The sequence below is a fragment of the Planococcus citri genome, chromosome 5 (genome assembly GCF_950023065.1).
Source record: "Planococcus citri chromosome 5, ihPlaCitr1.1, whole genome shotgun sequence".
Taxonomy (NCBI): Eukaryota; Metazoa; Arthropoda; class Insecta; order Hemiptera; family Pseudococcidae; genus Planococcus; species Planococcus citri.
This window is the reverse complement of record NC_088681.1, coordinates 70,229,800-70,244,591: the sequence shown is the minus strand read 5'-3', so window position 1 is coordinate 70,244,591 and position 14,792 is coordinate 70,229,800. Positions and strand designations below refer to the sequence as shown.

General features: G+C 35.1%; 1 protein-coding gene across 1 annotated transcript in view; it reads right to left on the bottom strand.

Annotated features, from left to right (window-relative positions):
- Tmem63 (transmembrane protein 63) overlaps window positions 1-14,792 on the bottom strand; it is a 43,326-nt gene that overhangs the window by 9,787 nt on the left and 18,747 nt on the right. Inside the window, exons 5-12 of the mRNA XM_065369652.1 lie at window positions 6,109-6,300; window positions 4,958-5,140; window positions 4,725-4,805; window positions 1,272-1,449; window positions 962-1,173; window positions 723-870; window positions 365-558; window positions 86-274 (exon numbers count right to left, since the gene is read on the bottom strand). Coding sequence (XP_065225724.1) covers window positions 86-274; window positions 365-558; window positions 723-870; window positions 962-1,173; window positions 1,272-1,449; window positions 4,725-4,805; window positions 4,958-5,140; window positions 6,109-6,300 — 1,377 coding nt within the window. The remainder of the gene's footprint in view (window positions 1-85; window positions 275-364; window positions 559-722; window positions 871-961; window positions 1,174-1,271; window positions 1,450-4,724; window positions 4,806-4,957; window positions 5,141-6,108; window positions 6,301-14,792) is intronic.

Sequence of the window (14,792 nt, the reverse complement as noted above, 5' to 3'; positions counted from 1 at the left end):
GCAATTCTGCAGTTTTTTACACTATAAAAGAAAGTAAAAGGCAAAACTTCAAAATAAGAGTTTCCATGATCCATATTATACACACCTTGACAGCAAAAGACGAACTGCGTACAGAAATAGTTCCGGAAATCGAATCAATTCTAATCCAGTACCGATCAACGCCGACGTTATTACGTAATTCACGAAGAAAGCCCCCTTATCCGGCAAGAATAAACATTGCCAACGATACTGCTCGTTGTTCTGCCTCAAGAAGAATTCCAAAAAAGCTTGCACGCTGAAAATCGACAAAACACCGTAAATTCCAATTTCTCGACCGTTTCAAAGTATAGGTAATTCAATCGGTAACATTCGAAACAAAACAAACCTAGCTAATCCGAGCGATGGTAAAATAAGCACCATGAATAATAAAAATATAAACGTTTTTCTCATAATGGCGTGATTCCTTTCCGATCTCGTCCAGTGACTCATCCATTGATCAGATTTAATCACTATGACCGGAAGTAGCGCCGCAAATGTCCACAATAACAACGTAGGCATCGTTTCCGATAGCACTGGATTCTGCCGCGGGGGAAAAAAAAGAAAGCACAAAAATCAAAACAATAAAAATACCAAAGAAACCATTAACAAATCATCGTATTACTACATACATCGTACACACGTATACGAGTTGTAAAGTACAGAAAGAGAAAAAAAAATTGAAAACAAAAACACAAAGGACTTGCCATTTTCTCTATTTCGCGAAGTTTCAACGTATCCATTGTGTTTAATAGAATAGGTGGCGTTGTTAGAAAGAACAAGGTCACTACTAAAAATGTATTAATCATCGACGTCTTCCACGTTCTATTGGTAGAGGTTTCCGATAGATTTTCCCTGCGTCGCATAAATCAAAACGTGACGAATAATGAAATAAAATAAGAGAAAATCCGTCGTTACAAAAAAAAAAAAAAACCCCAAAGCTTACCAAAATATATCTTGAGGAGGTGGAGCGAATTTCACCGTCCACTGTTGAGGTTGCAAAAGACCAGATACGCTGGTGACAGGAGGCTGCGACGAACACCTTTTGAAATCGTATTTATGATCTTGATAAACGTGTTTGGCACCTTCGACCGAACCCAATGTGATAAAAGCTATGCCGAGAGGCCTTTTTAGAGATTTCGATTTCGCAGCTTCCATCTACGGACAGAGGTATTTTATTCGTAAGTCATTCCAACGTATCGAGAATTCCAGGTATGTAAGTATTCGACAAAGTAATCAGTTCGTTAAATACCTACCGCGATTCTTAAATTATCCTCTTCTACTTTGTAATAGTCGATGGCATCTACAGACTGTCCTTCGAAATGACCACAACACGAAAATATGTATCCGCACATGTAAGGATGTACCGTTAATCGTTCTCCGGTCGTTTTGAAATACTCTTCGCAATATATTCTCGCCTGATGAGCAACGTCTCTGTCAAAACAATAATGCAGATTAGGCGATTTTTTTCGAATTTACGAGTAGGGGTAAATTTTTAAAGCTGGGAGAGGAGCGAATTTTTGTTCTTCGTGAAAATTTTTCGAAAATAATTATAGATTGGGTGACATTTTTTAGAAAATTCTGAATATCATGACCCAATTTTGGATCAAAAGTGCTCAAAACATGTTTTCGTTGAAATATTTGAAGATTTTGCAAAATTTTAGCTCATTTTGATAGGTCACGTGACACTTTTTCAAAAATTCTAAAAATCATGACTCATATTTTGGATTGAAAATTTTTCAAAAATGCTCATCAGAAAACATTTTTGTCGAAATATTCGAAGTTTTGGGGAAATTTTAACCCATTTTAATAGGTTACATGACACTTTCAAAAATTCCAAAAAATCGTCATCTTGATTTTGGATCAAAATTTCTTCAAAAATGGTAAAAAAATATTTTCGTTGAAATATTTAAACTTTTTGCGAAATTTCAACTCATTTCAATAGGCCACAAGACGATTTTTCAAAAACCCCAAAAATCATGACCCAATTTCGATCTGAAAATTTTTCAAAAATGCTCAAAACATATTTTTGTTGAATACTTGAACTTTTTTACGAAATTTCAGCTCATTTCAATAGGTCACAAGACACTTTTCCAAAAAAACTAAAAATCTTGACTCGATTTTGGGTTAAAAGTTTTTCAAAAATGGTCAAAAAACATTTTTGTTGAAATATTTTACCTTTTTACGCAATTTTGACTCGTTTTAAAAGGTCCTATTCATGACCATTTTTCAAAAATTCCAAAAATCATAATCCAATTTTGAAGTAAAAATTTTTCAAAAATGCTCATTGTAAAAAACATGTTTGTCGAAATATTTGAAGTTTTGGCGAAATTTCAATTCATTCTGATAGATTAAGTACATGACACGTTTTCAAAAATTCCAAAAATCATAGCCCAATTTTGGTTTGAAAATTTTTCAAAGATGCTCAGAAAAAATTTTCGTTAAAATATGTCAACATTTTACAAAATTTTACTCACTTAATGAAGTTTTTTTTTGGGTGGGGAGGTGGGGAGTGTTTGTAATTGCAGCATGATTCATATGACAATTTTTCAAAAATTCCAAAAATCACAACCCAATTTTGTGTTTGAAATTTTTCAAAAATGCTCCAAACATACTTTTGTTGAAAATCCTCATTTTTCATGAAATTCTAACTCAAGTCACGTGACACTTTTTCAAAAAATCAAAATAATCATCACTCGATTTTGGAGTAGAATTTTTTCCAAATTGGTCAAAGAACATTTTTGTCAAAATATTTGACCTTTTTACGAAATTTCAACTCACTTTTATAGGTCACATTACAATTTTTCAAAAATACAAAAAATTTTGACTCAATTTTGGTTTGAAAATTTCTCGAAAAATGATCACAAGGGAACCTCTTTAGGTGGCCGCCTCCGATTTGAAAGGCACCGCGATTTTTGGAAAGAGCATGGTCTAAAACCCCCAAAACCAAATTTTCAGCTGCCCAACTTCATATCTCGATATTTGGCGAACGTTTGAAAATTCAAAATTGACTGTTTTTGGTGATTTATGCTTTTTTCAAAGTACTTACAAAAAAGTCCTAAAACTGATATTAATTCCCTAAATCCAAATTTCACCATTTCCAGCCATTCTGGAGCCTCCAGCGCGATTTTTCAATTTCTCCAGAATTTTGAAAATGCTCCAGAAGGCGTCGATATGAAGTTGGGCAGCTAAAAATCGAGATGTGTGTTATACTCGACCTGTTTAACGAGTTTATCCACATTTAAGCCGATTCTGGAGGGGATATCTCAAGAGTGGATTTTTGACCAGCTTTTTTCATAATAAAAATATCCAAAAAATCAAAAATTTTCCATTTGCGAAGAAATTTTTGAAATTTGGGCGAATCGCTGTATTTTCTCGTGAATTAACTACACGAGGGCGAATATTGCCATTTTCAGCCATTCTGGAACCTCCAGCACGATTTTTCAAGCTCTCCAGAATTTTGAATATGCTCCAGAAGGCGTCGATATGGAGTTGGGCAGCTAAAAATCCAGTTGTGTGTTATACTCAACCTGTTTAAGGAATTTATCCAACTTCATATCGACGCCTTCTGGAGCATTTTCAAAACTCTGGAGAAATTGAAAAATCGCGCTAGAGGCTCCAGAATGGTGGGAAATTGTGAAATTTGGATTGGGGTGGGGGTAGTTCTGGACAAAATACAGCGATTCGCATGAATTTCAAAAATTTCCACACAAACAGGAAAGTTTTGATTTTTTGGATTTTTTAATTTTGAAAAAAGCTGGTCAAAAATCCACTTTTGAGGTGTCACTCTCAAAATCTGCTCAAATGTGGATAAACTCGTTAAACAGGTCGAGTGTAATATACAACTCGATTTTTAGCTGCCCAACTTCATATTCACGCCTTCTGGAGCATTTTCAAAACTCTGGAGAAATTGAAAAATCGCGCTAGAGGCTCCAGAATGGTGGGAAATTGTGAAATTTGGATTGGGGTGGGGGTAGTTCTGGACAAAATACAGCGATTCGCATGAATTTCAAAAATTTCCACACAAACAGGAAAGTTTTGATTTTTTGGATTTTTTAATTTTGAAAAAAGCTGGTCAAAAATCCACTTTTGAGGTGTCACTCTCAAAATCTGCTCAAATGTGGATAAACTCGTTAAACAGGTCGAGTGTAATATACAACTCGATTTTTAGCTGCCCAACTTCATATTCACGCCTTCTGGAGCAAATTCAAAATTCTGGAGAAATTGAAAAATCGCGCTGGAGGCTCCAGAATGGCTGGAAATGGTAAAATTTGGATTTGGCTAATTAATATTAATTTTGGGACTCATTTTGGCCGATTTTAATGATCAAGTACGTACTTTTTTTAAAAAAAGCATAAATCGCCAAAAAACAGTCAATTTTGAATTTTCAAAAATTCGCCAAAAACCGAAAAATGAACTTGGGTAGCTGAAAATTTGGTTTTGGAGGTTTTAGACCACGCACTTTCCAAGAATCGCGGTCCCGTTCACATCGGAGGCGGACACCTCAAGAGGTTCCCTTGTCAGAAAACAAATTCGTCGAAATATTTGAACTTTTGGCGAAATTTTAACCCACTTTAACCGACCACATGAACCCAATCCAAATTCGATTCCTAGACCACCTTTGGCCAGTTGAACTGCATATTTATGGAGAATTCCATCAGCTCCTCCCCCACAGCCTATATTTACAATATTTCTATTAAATTTCTTACCTTTCTTGATCTAATTGACTAACTTTGGTGATATCATAGGCCAGCTGAATATTTTGAACTTCGTACTCCGGATACGCTTCCCTACAACAACGAAGAAATTGGTCAATTAAGCAAATCCTTTTTATCCTTTCGCCGGCTACCTGGTTTATTTTAAACACACTACACGCTCGAGTCGCCAGTCGGAGTCGCCTCTCTCACTATTTAATTCCTTAGCCAGCGATACATTTGCTTACCTGAAATGACGCGCCAGGTCGTTAACGTCGCAGTTACGACGAGGTATATCCGTAATCATAAGAGTGCGGGAAACGCTGTCTATAATTTCCAGACGTAATTTCACCGAAAACCTACGCATTATAGCGATGCTTAATGGTAAATATAATATCGCTATGGTAACGTGTACCCATAACCAGTCCGACCTGTGAAATAGAAAAGAAAAATTTTCAAAACTGACGTCAACTTAAGACTCTCTGCATAGTTTATCGTCCCTTTGCGTCGCCACAGATGCGGCCAACTCGTTCGACTTTAAGCCACTGCTCCGACAATAGGGCTGCTGATGCTATCGGCGACACGAGACTATATCGTACAATTTCCGTATCTTTTATTTTATTTTTTACTCTTTTTTTTAATATGTATTACCAAAGCCACGCTATAACAGTACCGCATCTCGACGCCCATCGAGTCACTGACCGACCCTGTAATATCGAATTTTCTAAGGTACCTAGCTCGAAAACGAGGAAGTACGAAAATATTAAAACGACGAGTTTGTAATCTCTTTTCAACCGAGTAATAGAAATGAAATTTGCTAAACAGAGTTCACGTTATTGATGAAAAAAATTAATATTGAAGAGGATTTTTAAATCACTTGTCGTCTTTTTTTTTGAGAAATGGGATGAGATTTTCAAACCAAACACCTCCGAGTCTATCGCAGAACTTTTCAATATTTTTTTACACTGAGAAACTTCCCGATACGAGTCGAAAACAGATATTCAAATATTTACCCCATCGCCAAATCTAATAACCCATCGGTAGCGTACCATTATATTTTCAAAACAGACGACACGTTCGTGTCAACTTTCAAAATTTCGAGCTTTCGAACCAGCTGCACATTAAAATTTGAAATATGACAGACACAACGTAGGTACGACGACACCCTGTATAATCGAAAGTATACGTATAGAAGTAAAACAGTTGCCATTGCCATTCGCGAATCGCGATCAATCAGATGACATTGGCATTTACCACACAGGATGTGTGATGCAATCGATGAAGCCGAAGGGTGAAGTGGCGGTGGTGTAGACGACGCAGCAGTTCTGAGTTGGCGCGCGTTTTTGCAACGATAATCAATTTCAATTGAATAAGTATATATGTAGAGAATCGTACTCACTGTGGATCTAAATTGCTGACTGTGGTATGGCCGAAGGCGGAATCTCCTCCTTGCAACGTTCCGGCGAAATTTATAGGTAACACAATACCTAACGAAATGGACGTCATGATGCCTACCAACAAGATCACGTTTCTTTGAAATGACAAGTATTGCACAGCGTCTAATCCGCATTTCGATAAAATATGCTCGTCTCTGGGGTAAACCAAAACAAACAGCAAAACGTACAAAAATTAATCGATAAACCAAGGTAGGCATAAATTATGTAGCATATTGTACTACGATGTACAAATACGATGCATATTGCACATTAACATGAGTACTAATGTATACAGGTACCTATAAAAGTACATATTACGTTTCCCGTTTGAGAGCTGAGAAGAATCTGACAGTTGAAAATTGAAAAATTTCATCATATGGGAAGAAGTAGGTATAACTTCGTTGAGCAGATTTTTGAAAAAAAATTGAAGTTTACTCAGAATCTTATTTTTGGAATATGAGCAAATGCTCAAAACGGACATTTTTTTCTATCCCGATTTCCAAAATAAATTTTTGATTTGGGGATACAAAAATTTTCCGAACAGTTTCTCCAGGTAATACCAACATGAAAATCAGAAAATTTTGAATTATATATCACGTAAAAAAAGTTATAAGCCAAAATCCAAAATTTTGAGGAAAAATAAGAAATGGTTTTCTGCACAAAGTTGTAGCAATTACAAATATAGGAGTGACATAATTTTATTCAAATCAAAACAATTTTTGGTGATATCATAAAAATCAGTGTTGCCACTTTTTTTTGTACTAAAAATTAGCTCAAAAAGATTTGAAACGTAGTTTTCACATCGTTCCGACTCTCAAAAATTCTGAAAAAAATATATTATAGACAACTTTTCATACTGAACAACATATTAAAAAATTGAGATGGTAACATGTTGCAAAGTTGATTTTAAAAAATTTTAAATTTGCGAAAAAGTGCGATTTTTTGATTTAAAACGTGAAAAAAAGTTTTGATGGGTGAAGTTGACCCATTTGACCCCTATTTTTACGTATCTGTTGAAAAAGTTGAAAAACCCCTTTCACTCGATAAAATGAACTCCTCACAAAAAAATTAAAATTTTGAAAAAATTCAAAAAATGAACGAATTTTCATTTTTTTGTTGTGAGTGTAATTTTCATCAACTTTTTCATGAAATACGTCAGAAAGAGGTCAAAATAAGACAATTGAATAAATTTAAACTTTTTTTGATGTTTGAAATTGAAAATTGAATTTTTTCAATTTTTGATTTTTTTGTGAGGAGTTTATTTCATCGAGTGAAAGGGTTTTTTCAACTTTTTCAACAGATACGTAAAAATATGAGTCAAATGGGTCAACTTCACCTATCAAAACTTTTTTTCATGTTTTAAATCAAAAAATCGCATTTTTTCGCAAACTTTAAATTTTTTAAAATCGACTTTGCAACATGTTACCATCTCAATTTTTTAATGTGTTGTTTAGCATGAAAAGTTGTTTATAATATATTTTTTTCAGAATTTTTGAGAGTCGGAACGATATGAAAACTACGTTTAAAAACTTTTTGAGCTAATTTTTTGTACAAAAAAAAGTGGCAACACTAATTTTTATGATATCACCAAAAAGCCTTTCAAAACCCCTAACTATGGGAAAATGTTCCATTTTAGTAGGAATCGCGGTTATCGAGTAATCCACTGCTGAAATGGTTGATATTATTATTGGTTCACTGAAAACTTTGACACCCCCTGGCTGCCTTTAAAAATGGGCTAGAGGGCTGTGATTTGCGCCATTAGTCATCCCTTCGGTAGGTCTTTCCACAGGAAAAATTTCAAAAAAATCGCCGAACCCCCCTACCACTTGTTGGTCCAATTGACGAGGAATGGCCCCCTTTGATGTGAAACCACCCCAAAAATTGTTTTGAGTTGACCCCCTCCCTTAGACCCCAACTAGAGAAATGTGCCCATACGTGCTCAAAATTCAAAATTCTCAAAACAGTAAGGTAAGTAGGTAGTGCGTTTGTGAAATTTTATTCAAAAAAATTCCATATTTAGGTTTTTGAGGAAGAAGTGGAGGAGGATGGGGGGAATTGAAACTTCAAAAAGTGGTAGAGAAAAAACGAGAATGGGCCCTCAGCGACATTTTTCCAGAAATTCAGTTACACCGCATGTATAACATATATTTTTTGTGAAGCTCAAAAATCGGTGCAACATAAATGCTCAAAAAAATTAAAATCTTGCAAAAAAACGTGCGTTTTCATCATTTTTTTCGTTTTTCAACTTACAAGATCAAAATTTTTGGAAAAAATGAAATCTTTAGCCACTGCATACAAGGACACGAAAATGAAAATTTTTCATTTTTGAGCCTCAAACGCAAATGAAAACAAATAGTCAACTGCAAACAGCAAGTAAACTGAATTTCATGATAGAAGCATGAAATTTTGCTTTATGCACAAGGACCTCAAAACAAAATTTTGAAGAACGGAAAACATTCTCCAAGTCTCGTAGGAGGGGTCAAAGGAGAGTCACCCTCCCCCCCCCCATTGAAAGAGGGGGTCAGATTTTAATTTTTTTGAGTATGTTGCACCGATTTCCAAGCTCCACAAAAAACATGTTATATGTACCTTGGAGTGTAACTGCTTTTTTCCTACGAAGTTTTGAAATTTTCAAACCCCCCTCTCCTCCCTTCCAGAAAAAACCTGAATATGAAAGCTTTTTTTTCGAAAAAAAATTTCACAGGCACCTACCTCGTGATTTTTTTAATGAAAGTTTCAAAATTTTTGGGCCACTCCCTCCAGAGAACGAGAATTTTGAATTTAGAGATCGTATAGGCACATTTCTGGGGGTTGCGGTGGAGGGGGGGGGTCACCTCAAAATTTTTTGGGATGGATTTACATCAAAAACTAACATTTTGGGTGAGTTTCGTTAAAATTGGAGAAAAATCGGATATCACCATCTTATCCTGAGAGGTTCTTTAGGTCTACCTCTCATTTTGTTCATTTTGGAAAATGAGAACAGAGGGTGGTTCTTATTTACGTTGATATACCTAGTAGAATTTTTTTTCCTCGATTTTTTCTGCTCCCACCCCCCAAAATTGTTCCATTTGATGAAAAAATAAATCCTACGAAGTTTCAACCCCCTAAGTAAAAAAGAAGTGGTGCCAGAATGCCTCACAATTTTTCAAAAAATTAAAAAATGGAAAATTATGCAATTTTTAAAAATTTTTGATTGTTTTCAATCTATCGCACCCCAATTTTCGCCCTTTGAACCAAAACAGCCCCCAGAAATTTCTTACCCCCTTACCTGTGAGAAGACAATAATTTGCTATTTTGCTATACCGGTGGAGCGGAAAAATGTATGGTCTCAATTTCGCTGAAATTGAAGTATGTTGGAGATTGTACGTTAAAATGACCCCAAAAAAATTTTCAGCCCCCCACGTGCCCCTGCAGTGGAACTGTGGCCCCCCCCCCAAGTAGGACCATTTTGGGGGAAACGCTGTTTTTTGAATTTAAAAAGTACCAATACACATTTTTTCCGAAAACGGATAGCACTCAAAAGGTACAATTTGAGATTATGAATCGAATAGCGTAATCGATTTTTCGATTTGACCCCACCTAACCCCACCCCCCTCCAAAAAAAACGCTTGAGAAGTCGCGAATCTGCTTTTTTTCCCTATTGTAATTGAAAATATTGGTATCTGTACCAATTTTTTTAGAAATGTTTCATTTTTGGACAGGGTACTTTTAAAAAGCAGAAGAAGAGATCTTTTTTTAAATATTTCGATAGTTAGGGGAGGAAGGAAGGGGGTGAGAAAGGGGATTAGAATTCATTTAGGTTGGAATTTTTCTGGTCCGCAATCCACATTTTCAGAGACAACTGGAGAAAATTGCGGAAAAACAAAACTCTGACACTGAGAAAAAATGGAAGAAAAATTTGAAAATTCATTTTAAAAAAATCAGCACCTTGTTTCATTTTTGGGAACAAATTACAAATTTTTTTTTGAATCCACATAATTTTGGCAAAAGAAATTGTGGCTCTTTGAAAAAATAACATATTTTATGGTAATTTTGCCAAAAAAGCAGGATTTTTTTGCAATTTTAACATTGAGTGAAATTTTTTCATGATTCTGGCAAAAGAACAGGAATCTTGACCAAAGGTAAAATGTTATGGGTGTTCTGTCAGAAAAGCACGATTTTTGAGAATTTTCGCAAATCAAGCGAGAATTTTAGACAATTCTGGCAAATAAGGGGAAATAGTTTTGGCCATTTTGGCCAAAGGCAAGATTTTATGGCAGCTTAAAATAAAAAATGAAAAAACATCATTCTTTGAGTTTTTTTGGAAATTGTTTGTGGTAATCTGGGGCCAAAGGGTATCGTCAAATGAAATTTTTATAAGAACCAAAATTTAGAAAATTCTCCAAGAAATAACTTTTATTTCATGATTTTTCTTGTTGAAATTCAAGGTGGGCTGTTTAGGTTCAAAGTGGGAATATTGGGGTGCGATAGATTGAAAACAATTAAAAATTTTAAAAAATTGCATAATTTTCCATTTTTTAATTTTTTGAAAAATTGGGGGGGGGGGCATTCTGGCACCACTTTTTTTTACATAGGGCGTTGAAACTTCGTATAGGATTTGATTATTTTTTCATCAAATGGAACAACTTTGCGGGGTGGGAGCAAAAAAATCCCAACTTTGAAAATAAGGACCACCCTCGCCCTCAGAACACATCTGTTTTCATCCTGGAGTCACATTTCTTCGTACATGAAAAATATAATGAATTTCCAAAATTTTCATGGTACATAAATTTAAATATCTAGTAAAAAAGTTGAATTTTCGATGAACTTGAAAAATGATATTATTCATAATGGACCTTGGAACAACCTTGAAACTCAATTTCCAAAATATTTTTTTTTTTCAGATGAAAATCCCCAATGGTAGTAATCTCTTTATTTTTGACCAACAGTTTTTTTGATTTGAAAATTATGTCACTCTCACATTTGTAATTGTCACAACTTGGGCAGAAAATTTTTTTTCATTTTTTCTCAAAATTTGGATTTTGGCTTCAAAAATTTTTGACGTAGGTAGTAATAAATTATTCAATTTTTTTTTTTATTTCTATGTTGGTTGGTATTACTTGGAGAAACATTTCGTATACCTACGTCGAAAATTTATTTCGAAAATCGGTATAAAAAAATGCTTATTTTGAACATTTCTTAAAATTTCAAAATGAAATTTTGAGTAAACTTCATTTTTTTAAAAATCTGCTCAACTAAGTTATACTCCAGCTCCTTCCCATAATATAATGAAAATTTTCAATTTTCATCTATGTATCAGATTCTTCTCGGCTCTCAAAGGAATAATATAATCATCATTATACACTACCCAATCCAATACCCATGCCGTAGTCATAAGGATCTGATTCGGGTCACCTCACCTACACCTTTATCTATATTTTTCCCGATCCCTTTGAGCGCCTCCCGCGGGAACCTCGCCATAAATTGCATTCTTAATGTTGGAACACACGCTCGTAAAACGATAAATTTCCGTATCGTTTACTGCGTCTGATTTGTAAACACAAATACGATATATACCTATTCACGAGCCGCGAAGTGCGAACTACGAACTGTTCGCTATAATGTATTATCCTTGCCCCGTTTATTAAACTACACCGTGTATAGTCTACCTAATACATAATATACACGATTTTTACCTATACCTAACCTACCTAGACCTACGCAGATTACACCAGTCTGGTGCTGTATGCTGTATGCAGAATTGAGAATTGCACAGCACACCATAAGACCAAGACCCCGCATTCTTTCGCTGTGTGGTATGGTGTACTGTACCGTCAACCGTGCCGCCTCGATGCATTTCCCAACTTTCCATGCCTATATTCCTCATTAATGCGTTTCTAAATCAAGAGTTTCACACGTTTTGTATGCTCTCTAAACCTTTATAAATAGTCTTATGGTTTTTATTCGCCAAAATCGATAAGATCGGCTGAGTACGAGAATTAAGCGAAACGTGATTAACGTGTACGGTACCGGTGTCATTTCTACACCACAGCTCATCTCCATTCTTGTTCGCTTATTATACGAGTACCTAGTCTTACTACGCACAGCTCTAGCTCATCTTCGGCGGCGAAAACGTTATATTATATGGGTACCTATTTAGTTCAAGTACCCAACATATTTGTTTTTAATGACTTCGATAAAAATAATGAGGCTTCTTCGACTTTCTTTCTTTCTTTATTTTATTCTCGTACATGTCAATACAGATTTTGCTTAGGTACGTTATAAAAGAGACATTTTCGTACTATTTTTTACTTTTTTTTTCATTGGGGGATTTAAGATCAATTTATCATTCTTGAGAGGAAAAAAACCGATACTGAGGATTTGCAGATTTAATTTTTTTTTTTTTTTGTTAGGACGTTGAAGAAATGGTAAAAACTGATAATCAAATGCTCAAAAAACAGATTCGAACTTTTCACCAAAATACGAGTACCACATATTTTTAGAGGACAATACCTACCTACGTATTAACTGCATACGACATTTTGCCACCAATTCGTGACTTTGATTACTTTTTATGGAGATTTCGAGGAGATAATGAAAAGATATGCTCGATAAATTATGATTTCTTCGTGGATTACCTACCCACTCCCAGTAGTATCCGTCAACAAACTAATCTAGGTAAGTTATTCATAGATTATGAAATCATTCAGTGTGATGTAGAAATACTGTCCATAATGCTGAATAGGTACACTATATCTACTCAAATTTTTAAATCCGATTGATATTGTCAAATATTGAAAAGAATAAAAATTCAAAATATAAATCACCATGTTTTCAAATATCTAACGATGAGAAAATCAACAATATTCTACGAATGATGACGAATTTGGTAAACAATGATAAAGAAAAGAATCACGGTGAAGAATTATTTTGGGACCAATAATAGATTGCCGAACAATCGAGAGAAGAAAAAATTTACCTACATATGGACTTCACCCTATAGGACTTTTGTATACCAGTTTTATTCCACAGATACAGGGTGTTCCAGAATAACCTTTCACTTTTGTTTTATTAGTAGCTCTGAGAGAAAAATGGTTACGGAAATTTTTTTATAACCAAAATGAAGTAGAAATGTGCCGTTTTTAGACCATATATTTGAGTTTTCATTATAAATTAAGTTTTAAAAATTATTCCACCAAGATGTTTTCCATCATTTTTGACACAATCGACCAAACGTTTTTTAAAATTATTGAACACTTTGTTGAGCATTTCTCTTCTAATCAGTCTTGATTCACGAATAATATTATCTAGGAGCTGTTTCAGAGTCCTAGGATCATCTTGATATACTTTTGACTTGAGGTAACCCCATAAAAAAAAATCACATGCTGAAAAATCAGGGGATCGAGGTGGCCATGAAATTTCTGTGTTCAGCGAAATTATTCGATGACCAAAATGCTCACGCAATAAAGAAATCGTGTCCGTTGCGGAATGACAGGTAGCGCCATCCTGTTGGAACCAAGTAACTCTATACTTGTGTCTGCGTTTCAATTCAGGAATGAGAAACTCGTTTAACATTTTGCGATACCTCTCACCGTTCACCGTTTCATCAAACACATACGGTCCCACTATACCGAATTTAGCCACGCCCATCCAAACAGTCAACTTAGCGGAGTGTAGAGGTTTCTCGTGTATTATCATCGGATTCTCTGTCGACCAGTAGCGCATATTTTGTTTATTCACATCACCGTTTAGATAAAAATGAGCTTCATCAGTAAAGAGTAACGAGTTCAATGGAATCTCACCAGTATCAATTCTTGTAAGCATATCCTCGGCAAATGATTTTCTTCTCACAAAATCAGTTTTTTGTAACTTTTGAATGATTAAAATCTTATATGGATGGAAACTGAGGTCTTCAGATAAAATTCGTTGCAGAGAAGTTGGTTTGATTTTTAAATTTAACGCTCGTTTACGTATTGAAGTGGTAGGGGTAGTCTGTACTGAATGCCTTACTCGGTCCGTTGTTTCTGGCGTTCTTACTGATCTTTTCCGACCTGTAGGCTTATTTTTACAAGCATGAGCGGTTTTCTCGAAGTTTTTTACCCATAATTTCACTGTTGGCCTCGATGGCACTTCACTTTTACCGGTAAGTTTAAAATGTTTGCGGAAGGCACGAATTGCACTAATGTAAGAGTCATTATTTTTGAAAAAGGCCTTTACAATAAAAGCGCGCTGCACAGCCGTCCACTTCTCCATGGTAAAAAATTAATACTGAAACATAATTCGGCATGTGTTGGCTACCTGGAACCGCTTTTACCATTCCCCTAACACCATTTGAACGCAGATCAGTGCTCACCAAAATGTGAAAGGTTATTCTGGAACACCCTGTAGTATTTTACAGACTAGTTCAATAGTTTTATGTTCCAATATTATCAGTGATTCATTAAAAAAAAAAAAAATGAAATTGGAAGGAGTGAGAGGCAGGCGAACAAAATTCGATGAAAATGCATCATCATTCATCAAGATACCTGCCTACCTACCTATCAAATAGAGTGGATGGATTTAAAAAAAAAAAAAATCAATTTAATAAGGGTAAGGGTGCTATATATGGACTGGTGCCGAATATGGACTGACGCTCAATCTCAGTGGTTATTAGCACTACCTGGCAGGT